Below are 16,077 nucleotides of genomic sequence, written 5' to 3' on the forward strand. Positions count from 1 at the left end.
TTAGTGACTGACATTCTGAAGCCTACTCTCTCCGGTTCAAATCCTGACTCATAACCAGATGTGTGTCCTTGGCCAAGTCATTTAACCTCTTTGTGCCAGAGTTTCCAGTCTGAATGATGGCAATAATAATCTTACCCACCTCAAAGTGTTGTTTTAAAAATTACATGAGCAAATAGATAAATAAAAGGGCTGTACGTGCTGTAGGTGCACAATAATGTTTGCTATTTTTGTTACTGTTAGTGGTGGACAATATCCACCACTAACAATAAAACCATTTCCAGAAACAGGTGTAGCTTCCTGAAAAAAGGGTTCATGGGAAGAAAAAAATTTTGTCATTTCTGGAAAATACATTCATGCTACCCTTGCTCTTTCTTGAATTATAATTTGGCTAGATTTGCATTCTGGATTGGAAATTCTTTCCGAATTTTAAAAATGTGCTTGATTGTTTAATAGAGGCTGTGCATTTTATTGGGCACTTAGCCTGGAAGCTCAAGTCCTTAACATCTGGAAAATGTTCTTATTTATTTTGACAATTTTCTTCCCACCAATTTTCTTCCTCTTTTTTGTTTACTGTCTTCTCATTGTTTTTCCTCTTGCGGGATTTCCTCCACTTATCTCCTCCCGTGCTATTGTAGTGTTTTTCTTGTTTGTTGTTTGTTTGTTTTTGAGATGGAGTTTCTCTCTTGTTGTCCAGACTGAAGTACAAGGCTCACCGCAACCTCTGCCTACCCAACCTCTGCCTACCGGGTCCAAGCGATTCTCCCGCCTCAGCCTCCCAAGTAGCTGGGATTGCAGGCATATACCACCACGTCCGGCTGATTTTGTGTTTTTAGTAGAGACGGGGTTTCTCCAATGTTGGTCAGGCTGGTCTTGAACTCCCAACCTCAGGTGATCTGCCCACCCCAACCTCCCAAAGTGCTGGGATGACAAGCCTGAGCCCACTCCCAGCCACAACGCTTTTAATTGTTACAAATAATGTCTTAGTTTTTTAATGTCTTTTTGAATTCTCCCTGGACAAAATGTTCATTCTTATTGCTAGATACATTAACTGTATTATTATTATTATTTTTTTTTCTGAGACGAGTCTCCATCTGTCCCCCAGGCTGGAGTGTAGTGACACAATCTCTTCTCACTGCAAGCTCCGCCTCCTAGGTTCACGCCATTCTCCTGCCTCAGCCTCCGGAGTAGCTGGGACCACAGGCGCCTGCCACCACGCCCGGCTAATTTTTTTATATTTTTAGTAGAGATGGGGTTTCACCGGGTTAGCCAGGATGGTCTCGATCTCCTGACCTCGTGATCCACCTGCCTCGGCCTCCCAAAGTGCTGGGATTATAGGCATGAGCCACCGTGCCTGGCCTAACCGTAGTATTTTTGAAGTTTTCTTTTGCTCACTGCATTATCTCTATTTTCTTCATGTTTCTTTTACTGTGTATTGTTTTTGGTTTCTAATTTTAAACACTCTCAAATGTCTGGAAACAGCCTTCTCACTTTTTTTTTTTTTTTTTAAGACAGAGTTTCACTCTTGTTGCCCAGGCTGGAGTGTGGTGGCACGATCTCAGCTCACTGCAGCCTCCGCCTCCCATGTTCAAGCAGTTCTCTTGCCTCAGCCTCCCAAGTAGCTGGGATTACAGACATGTGCCACCACGCCTGGCTAATTTTTTGTATTTTTAATAGAGACGGGGTTTTACCGTGTTGGCCCGGCTGGTCTTGAACTCCTGACCTCAAGTGATCCACCTGCCTCGGCCTCCCAAAGTGCTGGGATTACAGGCGTGAGCCACCGCACCTGGCAGCCTTCTCACATTTTTAAGTGAGACACTAAAAACTGACTGCAAGATTTTCATATGTGAATAGAGCTAGTTTGGTGGGTTTCACTGTTGGGTGATCACATAGGAAGGAGTCATTTTGTTGGGGGTGCTTCACGTTGGTGTCTGTAGACTGTAAAAAATGGGAACTGTTGGACAATAAGATAAGTATATTTTTAAAAACTGAAAATCTTAAAAAGTAATTTTAAAAAACGAGAACAAAAAAAAACAAGATGCTATCCAGAAAGGCCAGGCGCAATTGTTAAGGAACCAAATAGAACTTTTAGAAATCAGCTTCCCCAGGAGGAATTCTACTGTATGTAGTCTCCTGCCATGGCATAATCCTGGCTGCTAGCTCTTGGAAATTGGCATGAAAGGAAGAAAGGCGTATCACATTGTTCAGTTTGCTAACTTGCTGTTTATTTGTTTATTATTGTAATAAAACACATGTAGCATACAATTTATCATGCTAACCATTTTAAAGTTTCAGTTCAGTACTACTAAGTACATTCACGTTGTTTTGTAATGATCAGTCTCTTCAGAGCTCTTCTTGTTGTGAAACTAAAACCCTGTACCCATTAAATAGTCACTTCTCCAGCACCTGACAAACACCATTCTACTTTCTGTCTAGGAATTTGACTACAGTAGTCCCCACTTATCTGCAGTTTTGCTTTCTTCAGTTTCAGTTACCCAAAGTCAACCATGGTCTGAAAGTATTAAATGGAAAATTGTAGAAACAGTTCATAAATTCTAAACTGTGCCCCCATCTGAGTCGTGCCTGGCATGTGAATCATCCCTTTGTCCATTATATCTGCACTGTGGATATGTGCTGCCAACCTATTAGTCACTTAGTAGCTGTGAGTTATCAGATTCGCTGTCGTTGTGTCATTTTATTTTATTATGAAATTGTTGTTAATTTGGCTGGGTGCAGTGACGCACACCTCAGCACTTTGGGAGACCAAGGCAGGGGGATCACTTGAGGTCAGGAGTTCGAGACCAGCCTGGCCAATGTGGTAAAACCCAGTCTCTACTGAAAATACAAAAATTACCTGGGCGTGGTGGCGGGTGCCTGTAATCCCAGCTACTTGGGAGGCTGAGGCGGGAGAATCGCTTGAACCCGAGAGGTGGAAGTTGCAGTGAGCTGAGATCTTGCCATTGCACTCTAGCCTGGGTGACGAGAGCAAAACTTCTTCTCAAAAAAATGAAATAGAATAAAATATTGTTAATTTGGCCAGGCTCGGTGGCTCATGCCTGTAATCTCAGCTTTGGGAGACTGAGGCGGGCACATCACTTGAGATCAGGAGTTTGAGACCAGCCTGGACAAATGGTGAAACCCCAACTTTACCAAAAATCCGAAAAAATTAGCTGGGCATGGTGGCACACACCTGTGGTCCCAGCTACTCAGGAGACTGAGGCAGGAAAATTGCTTGAACCTGAAGACGAAGGTTGCAGTGAGCCACGCCACTGGACTCCAGCCTGGACAACAGAGCAAGACTCCATCTCTATATAAATAAATAATACAATGTTAAATTCTTACTGTGCCTTATTTATAAATTGAACTCTATCATAAGTATGTACAGGGACAAATCGTATATATGGTTTGGTACCATCTGCAGTTTTAGGAATCCACTGAGGGTCTTAGAATGCATTCTCTGAGTCAGAGGATAAAGGCAGACTGCTGTACTCATATCAGTGGAATTATACAGTATTTGACTTGTGACTGCCTTATTTCTTTTTTTTTTTTGAGACAGAGTCTTGCTCTGTCGCCCAGGCTGGAGTGCAGTGGCCAGATCTCAGCTCACTGCAAGCTCCGCCTCCCGGGTTCACGCCATTCTCCTGCCTCAGCCTCCCGTGTAGCTGGGACTACAGGCGCCCGCCACCGCGCCCGGCTAATTTTTGTGTGTGTGTTTTTTTTTTTTTTTTTTTTAGTAGAGACGGGGTTTAACCGTATTAGCCAGGATGGTCTCGATCTCCTGACCTCGTGATCCGCCCGTCTCGGCCTCCCAAAGTGCTGGGATTACAGGCTTGAGCCACCGCACCCGGCCGACTGCCTTATTTCATTAATGTCTTCACGGTTCATCCATGTTGTAGTGTGCCTTAGGATTTCCTTCCTTGCTTAAGGTTAATATTTTATTGTATGTCAGAAGACAACATTATAAATTTAAATTTTTGTTGTTGTTGTTGAGATGAGTCTCACTCTGTCGCCCAGGCTGGAGTGCAGTGGCACGATCTCAGCTCACTCCTACCTCTGCTTCCCGGGTTTAAGCGATTCTTGTGCCTCAGCCTCCCAAGTAGCTGGGATTACAGGTGTGTGCCACTGTGCCTAGCTAATTTTTGTATTTTTAGTAGAGGCGGGGTTTCACCATGTTGGCCAGGCTGGTCTTGAACACCTGATGTCAAGTGATCCACCTGCCTCGGCCTCCCAAAGTCCTGGGATTATAGGTGTGAGCCACTACACCCAGCTGCCTTCCTCTATTTTTAATTTCACATTTATATAAAGTTGATATGATCAAAAAGTATATTTGTTTTTGTCCTGGTTCTTGGCACTGGAGCTCTTGAAATCTTTGGTATTTCCTGATAACCATGAGAAGAACATCTTTTGTTATTTATAGTAATAAGCCCCCGCCCTTTTTTTTTAAGCACATCTGAGTTTATGCTAATTAGCTGACTTCTTTTTTTTTTGGAGATGGAGTCCCCCACCTCTGTTGCCCAGGCTGGAGTGCAGTGATGCGATCTCAGTTCACTGCAGCCTCCACCTACTGGGTTCAAGTGATTCTTCCGCCTCACCCTCCCCAGTAGCTGGGACAAAGGTGCACACCATCACACCTGGCTATTTTTTGTATTTTTAGTAGAGATGAAGTTTCGCCATGTTGGCCAGGCTGGTCTCGAACTCCTGACTTTAGGTGATCCACTCACCTCGGTCTCCCAAAGTGTTGGGATTACAGGCATGAGCCACCGCACCTGGCCAATTTTTTGTATTTTTAATAGAGATAGGGTTTCACCATGTTGACAAGGCTGGTCTCATACTCCTGACCTCAGGTGATCCACTTGCCTCAACCTCCCAAAGTGCTGGGATTACAGGCATGAACCACTGGGCCCAGCCTGTAATATCCTTTACATTGTAACTTTTAGCCTCCCTGGGCCACATTGGAAGAAGAATTGTCTTGGGCCACGCACATAAAATACACTATCAATAGCTGATGAGGTTAAAAAAAAAATTGTAATGATAGCTGATGAGCTACAAAAAAAAAAAAATCACTAAAGAAACTTCATAATGTTTTAAGAAAGTTTACAGGCCGGGCACGGTGGCTCATGCCTGTAATCCCAGCACTTTGGGAGGTCGAGGTGGGTGGATCGCCTGAGGTTGGGAGTTTGAGGCCAGCCCGGCCAGCATGGTGAAATCCCGTCTCTACCAAAAATACAAAAAAATTAGCTGGGCGTGGTGGCAGGTGTCTGTAATCCCAGCTACTTGGGAAGCTGTGGCAGGAGAATCGCTTGAACCCGGGAGGCAGAGGTTGCAGTGAGCCGAGATCGTGCCATTGCACTCCAGCCTGGGCAACAGAGCGCGAGACTCCATCTCAAAAAAAAAAAAGAAAGTTTACAAGTTTGTGTTGGGCTGCATTCAAAGCTGTCCTGGGCCACGTGCATCCCGCGGGCTGAGGGCTAGACAGGCTTGGTTTACAATGAATCAGTGTTTTTTTGAGTTTTGTGAGCATTATAGCACATTATCAAACATAAAGAGGGAATCATATGAACACCCAATTTATGAATTACAGGAAGCTCTAAGGGTTTATGGTAGTTGACTAATAATTTTCTTCTTGTTTGGTAGTATAAACCAAAAATAAAATTCTAAGGCTCTTCCAGCCATCTGAGTGGACTTCCTTCTCAGCCAGAGCACTCTAAACATTTAATCTGAAAGACTAGTTCAGGCCATGAGAGAAAGTTGGGGTCAGACCTGCTTCATTACTCTCTGGTGTAACATCACATAACAAGGAAAGAAATCAAAATAATTCTAAATGGATTTCTTTGTCATATCTTGAAGTTGCCCTACAAAGTTTGTCTCTTGTGGAAAAAAATGTATGTTGTGTAGAGAATCCCCTTTTCCCTCTTTTTTTCTTTTTCTTTCTTTTTTTTTTGTTGTTGTTTTTGAGATGTAGTTTCGCTCTTGTTGCCCATGCTGGAGTGCAGTGACCCAATCTCAGCTCACTGTAACCTCCTCCTTCTGGGTTCAAGCAATTCTCCTGCCTTAGTCTCCCAAGTAGGTGAGATTACAGGCATGAGCCACCAGGTCCGGCTAATTTTGTATTTTTAGTAAAGATGGGGTTTCATCGTGTTGGTTAGGCTGGTGTTGAACTGCTGACCTCATGTGATCCACCAGCCTCGGCCTCCCACAGTGCTAGGATTACAGGTGTGAGCCGCCAGACCTGTCTTGAGCCACCGCACCTGGCCATTCCGTTTTTTTTTTTTGTTTGTTTCCAGATCCGGGAGATAATCAACTAAGAGTCAGGCACCCTTTTCAGTCTCATAAGAAAACATTTTACAGCCTCTTCTGTCTTAAGCCTGCTAGCTAAGAGCTTCTTCTGCATAGTGAAACTTTGGTCTCCACAATCCTTTGTCTTAACCCAAACATTTCCTGTCTGTTGATCCCAGGTCCTTAGACAAACTCAACCAATCATCAACCAGAAAATGTTTAAATTTACCTAGAGCCTGGAAGTCCCCACTTTGACTTGTCTTTCCTTTCTGAACCAAACCAATATACATCTTAAACGTGTTTCATTGATATCCCATACCACCCTAAAATATGTAAAACCAGGCTGTACCCCGACCACCTTGGGCACATGTTCTCAGGACCACCTGAGGGCTGTGTCATGGGCCATGGTCACTCATATTTGGCTCAGAATAAATGTCTTCAAATATTTTACAAAGTTTGACTCTTTTTCGTCGACAGTAGCCAGAGGTTTTACACCCCAGGGCCATACCCCATGGTTAAGATGTAGATTGGGGGAAGAGTGTATCATTCTTTTATCAATGGTAGAATGATATTTGTACAGGGGAGGAGGTGGGACAGGAAGGTTTTCCTGATGCCTCAGTTTTGAGAAAAGACTTCTTGTGCAAGATGAAGAGCTGGAAATTTAGTTTCATTAAGAACTGTTTGTGATGTGTGCTTTAGAAAGTCTGAGTTACCTATACTCCATATTTCAGGGATGTATGCTGTATTATATGATGTCTGCCAGAGAAAGTCTGAATTGCATGTATACTAGTTTGAACAGTCTTCTTCAGGATACTGTTTCTCACTTGTGTGCTTCAACTTAATGGTAAATAAGGTTTGGGAATTGTCCAGAAGCAAGTGTGGACAGAGGAAAAGTAGACCTTTCTGACACCTTGTGGCAGCACCTGAAAACTACAGATGTAGTTGGCTTGATCTACAGTCTAATCATCTTTTTAGGGCTCTTCACACTGCAAAGTGCTTTCCACCTTTTTTCCCCTAATTAGGAGAGAATCTGTTCAGAATGAACAAAAAAATTGCATGAAAATTCTCTGGATACTGAAATTTTTAAGGCTCTGCCTTTTAAAACTACTTGTGTGTTTTTGGCCAGGTACAGTGGCTCATGCCTGTAATCCTGGCACTTTGGGAGGCCAAGGCGGGTGGATCACGTGTGGTCAGGAGATCGAGATCATCCTGGCTAACACGGTGAAACCCTGTCTCTACTGAAAATACAAGAATTAGCCGGGTGTGGTGGCGGGCGCCTGTAGTCCTCAGCTCAGGAGGCTGAGGCAGGATAATGGTGTAAGTAAATCTGGGAGACGGAGCTTGCAGTGAGCCTAGATCATAACACTGCACTCCAGCCTGGGCGACAGTGAGAATCTGTCTCAGAAAAAAAAAAAAAAGGCCGGGCGCGGTGGCTCAAGCCTGTAATCCCAGCACTTTGGGAGGCCGAGACGGGCGGATCACTAGGTCAGGAGATCGAGACCATCCTGGCTAACACGGTGAAACCCCGTCTCTACTAAAAAATACAAAAAAAAAACTAGCCGGGCGAGGTGGCGGGCGCCTGTAGTCCCAGCTACTCAGGAGGCTGAGACAGGAGAATGGCCCGAACCCGGGAGGCGGAGCTTGCAGTGAGCTGAGATCCGGCCACTGCACTCCAGCCTGGGCGACAGAGCGAGACTCCGTCTCAAAAATAAATAAATAAATAAATAAAGAACTACATGTGTGTTTTTATACACTTGTACATAGCACTATTCAGGAATTTAGAGAATTCCCAATAGCATGAGGTTGACTGGCATATTCTTCCATAATGAATTGTGAGTAAAATCTGACATAAAGCTTTGGGAATTAAGACTCAATGCAAATTTGTTGCATTGTGTTCAAACGAAAAACCTTACACAAGTTAAAGTTTTATTGAGCTAAGAATGATTCAATATTGGGCATAGTGGCCCACTACTGCAATCCCAGTACTTTGGGAGGCTGATGTGGGAGGATCACTTGAGGCCAGGAGTTGGAGACCAGCCCAGGCAATGTAGTGAGACTCCTGTCTCTATAAAATAGTGTAAAGTTAGCCAGGCATAGAGGTGCATGCCTATGGTCCCAGCTACTCGGGAGGCTGAGGGAGGAGAATCACTTGAACTCAGAAGTTCAAGGCTGCAGTGAGCTATGATTACACTACTGCACTGCAGCCTGGGCAGCAGAGACTGACTCTGTCTCTAAAAAACTAAGAGGCTGGGTGCGGTGGCTTACACCTGTAATCCCAGCACTTTGGGAAACCGAAGTGGGTGAATCACTTGAGGCCAGGAGTTCGAGACCAGCCTGGTCAACATGGCGAAACCCCGTCTCTACTAAAAATACAAAGAATTAGCCATGTGTGGTTGTGCGCATCTGTAATCCCAGCTACTTGGGAGTCTGAGGCAAGAGAATCACTTGAACCCAGGAGGCGGAGGTTGCAGTCTGCCGAGATTGTGCCACTGCACTACAGCCTGAGTGACAGAGCACAATTCTGTCTCAGAAAAAAATAGGACAGGCTTCAGAACCAGAACAGGTTCTAAGCACTCTGACCTGCAACGTGATCAGGCAATATTTATGGAAAAAACAAAAGTAAAGTACAGAAATAGTTTAATTGGTTGCAGCTTGGCATTTTGCCTTATTTAAATCACCTGGTGACCTGTGATTGTCTGAAGATGGGCTTTTGTAATTGACTGAGACTCAGATGTTTGTTACTGGAGTACAAATTCTCCTGTTAGGCATTCAGTTAGTTTTCATACTGTTAGGTTGTAATTCCTTATATACTGACTGGAGTATGGAGGCATTCTCGGGCCAAGTTTAGTTTAACAATTGGAACCCTTTTTTTTTTTTTTTTTTTTTGAGATGGAGTCGCTCTGTCACCCAGGCTGGAGTGCAGTGGCGCGATCTCAGCTCACTGCAAGCTCCGCCTCTTGGGTTCACGCCATTCTCCTGCCTCAGCCTCCTGAGTAACTGGGATTATAGGTGCCTGCCACCAAGCCCGGCTAAGTTTTTTTGTATTTTTAGTAGAGACAGGTTTCACCACGTTAGCCAGGATGATCTCGATTTCCTGACCTCGTGATCCGCCCACCTCAGCCTCCCAAAGTGCTGGGATTACAGGTGTGAGCCACCGTGCCCGGCCAACAATTGGAACTCTGAATTCTTTGAAGAGTTTGTAGTTGTATACTACTCCACTGCTACAAGTTCAGCTATAATGAAGTTGGAGTAAATAATCAAGTCACAGTGCCAGAAAAGCTTATTGATCAAGCCAAGTTAAGTTTATTAGGCCTGACACGTAGGAGAAAATGCCTCCTTGACAAAGTCTTAGTTGTGTCTCAAAATAGAGAAATTAGGAAATGGTGTTTATAGGATTTTAGGGCCTTGGCTGGATCATTTTAAGGTAGGTCTTGGCAAGGTAGGTCCCTATTTGGGATTGGACAGTTATGACATTGTAGACTTAAAGAGGGCAGTGTTTTGTACCAAGTCTTGGTGAGTAAGCTGTTTAGTTGGTTCCCAATGTTATCTCCTAAGAATCGAATATTCTAGATTGTATCTTCCAGATGTATCCTGGAACAAGCAGCTAAATCCCTTTTGTTTGGTCTCAATGTTGTTTAACATGGGGATAAAAATACTGGTTTTTATTTTCAAAAGTAAGACCTGAATTAATTTACATGAACCTTTTGTTTGTTTCAGCTTTGCCCGAAGTTTTTACATACAAATTCTACTAGTCACACCTGGCCATTCAGTGCAGTTGCTGAATTAATAGGTATGTAGTTTGACATTTTATATACCATTTGTTGCTTACAATTGTAGTATTTTTTGTTTTTTTTTTTTTAGACGGAGTCTTGCTTTGTCGCCCAGGCTGGAGTGCAGTGCCGCTTGCTTTGTCGCCCAGGCTGGAGTGCAGTGCCGCGATCTTGGCTCACTGCAAGCTCCGCCTCCTGGGTTCACTCCATTTTCCTGCCTCAGCCTCCTGAGTAACTGGGACTGCAGGCGCCTGCCACCATGCCTGGCTAATTTTTTTGTATTTTTTTAGTAGAGATGGGGTTTCACCGTGTTAGCCAGGATGGTCTCGATTTCCTGACCATGATCCACCCACATCAGCCTCCCAAAGTGCTGGGATTGTAGGCATGAGCCACCGCTCATGGCCTATAATTGTAATTTTAAAAGCCTTTTATTGAAAACTTAAGTACAAGTGTCCTTTAAAAAAAAAAAAAGTGTGTTGGCCAGGCACTTGAGGCTAGGAGTTCAAGACCAATCTGGGCAACATAATGAGATCCAGTCATTACAAAAATATTTAAAACTCAGCTGGGTATGATGGTGCATGCCTGTGGTCCCAGCTACTCAGGAGGCTGAGGTGGGAGGATCACGTGAGCCCGGGAAGTTGAGGCTGCAATGAGCCGTGATTGTGCTATTGCATTCCAACCTGGGCAGGCGACAGAGCAAGAAAAAAAACAAAAGCAAATACCTTGAATGATAACATTAATGATAAAAATTACATAGCATAACAGCTATTCACATGGATGTCAGGTTAGTCACCGTTCAGCTTTCTCTTTAATACTACCCAAGGATTTCATAGTTTTTAGGATTTACTTTGCTAAGTTCCTCAAGTGTTTATATTGAAAATATTTTTATTTTTGTTATAAAAGTAAACAGAATTATAAGGAGTTTATTTTGAGATGAGATCTCACCATGTTGTCCAGGCTGGTCTAAAACTCCTGGGCTCAGGCGATCCTCCCACCTCAGCCTCAGGAGTATCTGGGATTACAAGTGTGCACCACAGTGTCCGGCAGAATTATGTTTATTAGTAGCACAAAAGTATGTGTAACATACAGCATGGATTCATTTTTCTGGTATCAGGAGGAGGATTAGTATTGTGTTAGATTTGTGATAAATTCTTGCTTCTTTCAATAAATGGGAAGTTTAAGGTTTAGGATTGTATTTTAACAGCATTTCAATGAACATGAGAAAGCGGCAAGGTTGCAGTCAGATTTGCTTTTATGGGTCATGATTTTTTTCTTGGGAAAAATTCATGCATAGGCTGGGCTCACAGTTGTTCACACCTGTAATCCCAACACTTTGGGAGGCTAAGGCAGGAGGATCACATGAGCCCAGGAGTTGGGGACCACCCTGAGAAACATAGTGGGGACCCCATCTCTACAAAAAATACAGAGATTCGCCAGGGTGGTGGTGCATGCATGTAGTCCTACTTCCTCGGGAATCTGAGGTAGGAGGATCACTTGAGCCAAGGAAGTCAAGGCTGCAGTGGAGTAAGTCTTGCTCCAGCCTGGGCTACATAAGACCCTGTCTCCAACAAAAAGGAAAAGAAAAAGAAAAGAAAAAGTCATGCACACAAACATATGCCTAGTTGAAAAATTTAGGCATATGTTTAAGAAACAGATAATAAAGGGAAATTGTATTCTTAGGAATTCTTAGATATATTTTAGAATTTTTATCAAGGAAGAGTTCTATCTTAGATGGAAGAAAAAATAAAAAGAAGAAACTTTTTTTTGTTTGTTTTTGAGACAGAGTCTTGCTGTGTCACCCAGCCTGGAGTGCAGTGGCTCAGTCTCGGCTCACTGGAACCTCCTCTACCTCCTGGGTTCAAGCACTTGTCCCTCAGCCTCCCGAGTAACTGGGACTACAGGCGCCCACCATCACTCCCGGCTAATTTTTGTATTTTTAGTAGAGAGAGGGTTTCACCCTCTTGGTCAGACTGGTCTCAAACTCCTGACCTCAGGTGATCCACCTACCTCCTCCTCCCAAAGTGCTGGGATTACAGGAATGAGCCACTGCGCCCAGCCCTAGTTTTCATTTTTTAATATATTTCTTTGTACACCTATTCTGAGAGAAATGAGTATGTTAAACAAGGATGTTAAATGGAGAGGTATACAGAAATAATGTAAAAGCTGCCAGAAACTTGATTTAACTTGGTGAAACTGAGAAGTGCCACAATTTAAAGAAATAGTAGAAAGTGAATCTGCCATCCTTATATGTAGCTTAGCAGAAAATGTTGCTGCCTTCTCATTTATTCATCGATTATTGTGTACCTTCCATTGACAATCAGATCTCTTTCCCCTATGATAGCCAGGTTAGTCCCTCTTTTTTTTTTTCTTTTTTTTTTTTTCTCTTTTTTTTCTTTTTCCTTTTTTGAGACGGAATTTCACTGTTGTCGCCCAGGCTGGAGTGCAATGGCGCTATCTCGGCTCACTGCAACCTCGCCTCCTGGGTTCAAAAAATTCTCCTGCCTCAGCGTCCCGAGTAGCTGGGATTACAGACGCCAGCTACCATGCCTGGCTAATTTTTTTTTTTTTTTTTAAATACAGATGGGATTTCACCCTGTCGGCCAGGCTGGTCTCAAATTCCTGACCTCAGGTGATCCGCCCACCTCAGCCTCCCAGAGTGCTGGGGTTACAGGCGTGAGCCACCATGGTCATCCTTTTTTTTTTTTTTTAATATATATTTGAGACAGAGTCTTGCTGTGTTGCCCAGGCTAGAGTGCAGTGGCATGATCTCTGCTCACTGCAACCTCTGCCTCCCAGGCTCGAGCAATTCTCCTGTCTCAGCCTCTGGATTAGCTGGGACTACAGGCATGCGCCACCATGCCTGGCGGATTTTTGTATTTTTAGTAGAGGTGGGGTTTCACCATGTTGGCCAGGCTGGTCTCTAACTAACTTCAGGTGATCTGCCAGCCTCAGCCTCCCAAAGTGCTCGGATTATAGGCGTAAGCCACCGCACACAGCCTTAGTCCCTCTTTTAATCATCTCTGCAGTGTAGTGATTTTTCTTCTTTGTACTTCTTTGGTGTGCTGGGTACCAGTCTTTGCTGTCTCTTTAACATGGAAGGTGTTAATTCTGTAATAGTCAATTAATATATACCAGGATGCAGTTTATTTTCATGTTCTTAAATCTTAGGAGTTGCTAAAAATTGCAGCTTTTAAAGTTGTCTTAAAACGTAGTCTTCTATTGCTTCTTATAGGATTGTTCTGAACTAATTGCTCTTTTTTAAAGTGGAAAATCAGAATTTCTTCAAACTTGTGTTTCCCAGATAATGCTTACGATCCTGATGTGAACGCTAAACAAATATGGATTGACAAAACAGTAATAAATGACCATATATGCTTGACATTCACTGACAATGGGAATGGTATGACTTCTGATAAATTACATAAAATGCTAAGGTAGGTAAAAATGTGCCACACTTCTTAAAATTGTTGCTTTTGCCTAAAGGGTTTCCCATGCCATACTGACTATTCTTGGTTTTTGTTTTTTGACATGAAATGCTGTTTGTACAGTGTGGGCTGTTCTCTAAGAGTCTTCCCATGATTTTCTACTCCTGGTAGTTGATTAGTCAGTCCTCACCATTCTCATCACCTACTCCACCCTACCTCCAACTCCCTAAAAGTCCACCATTCCTTTAGAGTTGTAGTATATTTATATCAATTACTGATAACTTTAGTGTAAATTAGGTTTAACCAGTATTTGTAATAAAACTTACCACTTTGTTGGGAGTAACTTTTAGAGGAAGAGATTCATGGGGTGAAATCTCACAGTCCCAGGAGCATGGGTTATACTCAGCTATTTAGTCAGGGTGTGCCAGCAATGAGTTTCCATGTTAGTACTTGTGATCCTTTCTCTCCCCTGTGACGTAGATTTGGTTTCCTTCATTTCAGAGCTGGGAAAACACATCAAGATACATTAAAAGTAATCTGCCCAATACATAAAAAATCAACAACAACAAAAAAAAAGTAATCTGCCCAAGATTATACAGCTAGGAAGGGTGAGGCCAGCATTTGAACCCAGGCTTTTTACTTGGTATTACAATTAATGAATTTAAAAAAAAAATTGTAGGTATTTATTTATTTATTTTTGATGATAGGTATTTATTTTTTTAAATCTTTCTTTTCTTCTTAGCTTTGGCTTCAGTGACAAAGTCACCATGAATGGTCATGTGCCAGTTGGATTATATGGGAATGGCTTCAAGTCAGGTTCTATGCGTCTGGGTAAAGATGCAATTGTTTTTACCAAAAATGGAGAAAGCATGAGTGTGGGCCTTTTGTCTCAGACCTACTTGGAAGTCATAAAAGCGGAGCATGTTGTTGTTCCAATAGTGGCATTCAACAAGCACCATATCCTTTTGGTTGTGCAAAAGCTGTGGAGAAACTGAAGAAATAATTCGGAAACATTGCATATTTTTACCTTCTTCCAAATTATTTCCTTTGAATAACACCTATTCCATTTCTTACCTCTGTCCTCTGCATTTACCATACACCTGAGGCTAAGGGTTTGTTCCTTTCTCTTCTCTGTTGGACTCCTACTATGGAAATACTCAACATTTTATGTTAAACTTCCTATACCTCTTCTGTTTAGTTCAGGGTTATTGTAGACTAGTAAGACTTCATGGTCTGGCTTGAAAATTTGACTAGTGACCACGAAAGGCAGGATAACTTTAGGAAAATGCCTTTTGTATGAACACATTGAAATATTGGAAAGTATTAAGTTAGTTAGGAATAATAACCTGCTCATTTTTTATTCTTCTTGATGTTTGTTTGAAATCAAACTGCCATGGTAAAACTTAGAAAATAGGCTGAGAGGCCGGGCGCGGTGGCTCAAGCCTGTAATCCCAGCACTTTGGGAGGCCGAGACGGGCGGATCACAAGGTCAGGAGATCGAGACCAGCCTGGCTGACACGGTGAAACCCCGTCTCTACTAAAAAATACAAAAAAACTAGCCGGGCGAGGTGGCGGGCGCCTGTAGTCCCAGCTACTCGGGAGGCTGAGGCAGGAGAATGGCGTGAACCCGGGAGGCGGAGCTTGCAGTGAGCTGAGATCCGGCCCCTGCACTCCAGCCTGGGGACACAGCGAGACTCCGTCTCAAAAAAAAAAAATAGGCTGAGCTTGGTGGCTGATGCATGAAATTCCATCACTTTGGGAGGCCAACGCAGAAGGATTGCTTGAGTCCAGAATTTTGAGACCAGCTCAAGCAACATAGGGAGACCCTGTCTCTACCAAAAATTTAAAAATTACTCGGTCATGGTGGTGGGTGCCTGTGGTCCCAGCTAGGCTGCAGTTAGCCCTGATCATGTTACTGCACTCTAGCCTGAGCAATAGTGAGACCCTATCTCAAAAAAAAAAACCTTGGAAAACTATATATAAATAGTTTTTCTGTTATTTAAGTTTACAGAGTTGGTTTTCATATTGTAATTATGAAAAGTATGTTGGCAATCTGAGTCTTTAACTTACGATATACGACAGATGATTAATTTAGCAGAATCAAAAGCCAGCCTTGCTGCAATTCTGGAACATTCTCTGTTTTCTACGGAACAGAAGTTACTGGCAGAACTTGATGCTATTATGGGCAAGAAGGGGACAAGGATCATCATTTGGAATCTCAGAAGGTAAATGTAGACATAGATGTTGACCGTTTGGGAGTAAAGTGCTTGTGCAGGGTGGTGTCCCTACATTCATCTCTTGTTACACATAGTAGAAATACATGGAAAGGTACTCATTTTTTGGTGTAGTTACTGATTTGTCTTTGCCCAGGATATTTTCATATTGTTAAAAAAATTTTTCTTTTCTTTCTTTTTTTATTTTTTTTGAGATGAAGTCTCGCCCTTGTCCCCCAGGCTGGAGTGTGATGGCACGATCTCAGCTCACTGCAACGTCTGCTTCCCAGGTTTAAGCGATTTTCCTGCCTCAGCCCCCCAAGCAGCTGGGATTACAGGCGCCTGCCACCACGTCCGGCTAATTTTTGTATTTTTAGTTGAGACGGGGTTTCTCCA

General features: G+C 43.1%; 1 protein-coding gene across 1 annotated transcript in view; it reads left to right on the forward strand.

The window, feature by feature from the left end:
* Nucleotides 1-16,077, forward strand: part of LOC105472936 (MORC family CW-type zinc finger 3) — a 58,290-nt gene that overhangs the window by 3,356 nt on the left and 38,857 nt on the right. Inside the window, exons 2-5 of the mRNA XM_071095693.1 lie at nt 9,991-10,063; nt 13,345-13,477; nt 14,211-14,424; nt 15,545-15,693. Of these exons, the coding sequence (XP_070951794.1) occupies nt 9,991-10,063; nt 13,345-13,477; nt 14,211-14,424; nt 15,545-15,693 (569 nt within the window). The remainder of the gene's footprint in view (nt 1-9,990; nt 10,064-13,344; nt 13,478-14,210; nt 14,425-15,544; nt 15,694-16,077) is intronic.

The sequence above is a fragment of the Macaca nemestrina genome, chromosome 4, assembly GCF_043159975.1.
Source record: "Macaca nemestrina isolate mMacNem1 chromosome 4, mMacNem.hap1, whole genome shotgun sequence".
Classification (NCBI taxonomy): domain Eukaryota; kingdom Metazoa; phylum Chordata; class Mammalia; order Primates; family Cercopithecidae; genus Macaca; species Macaca nemestrina.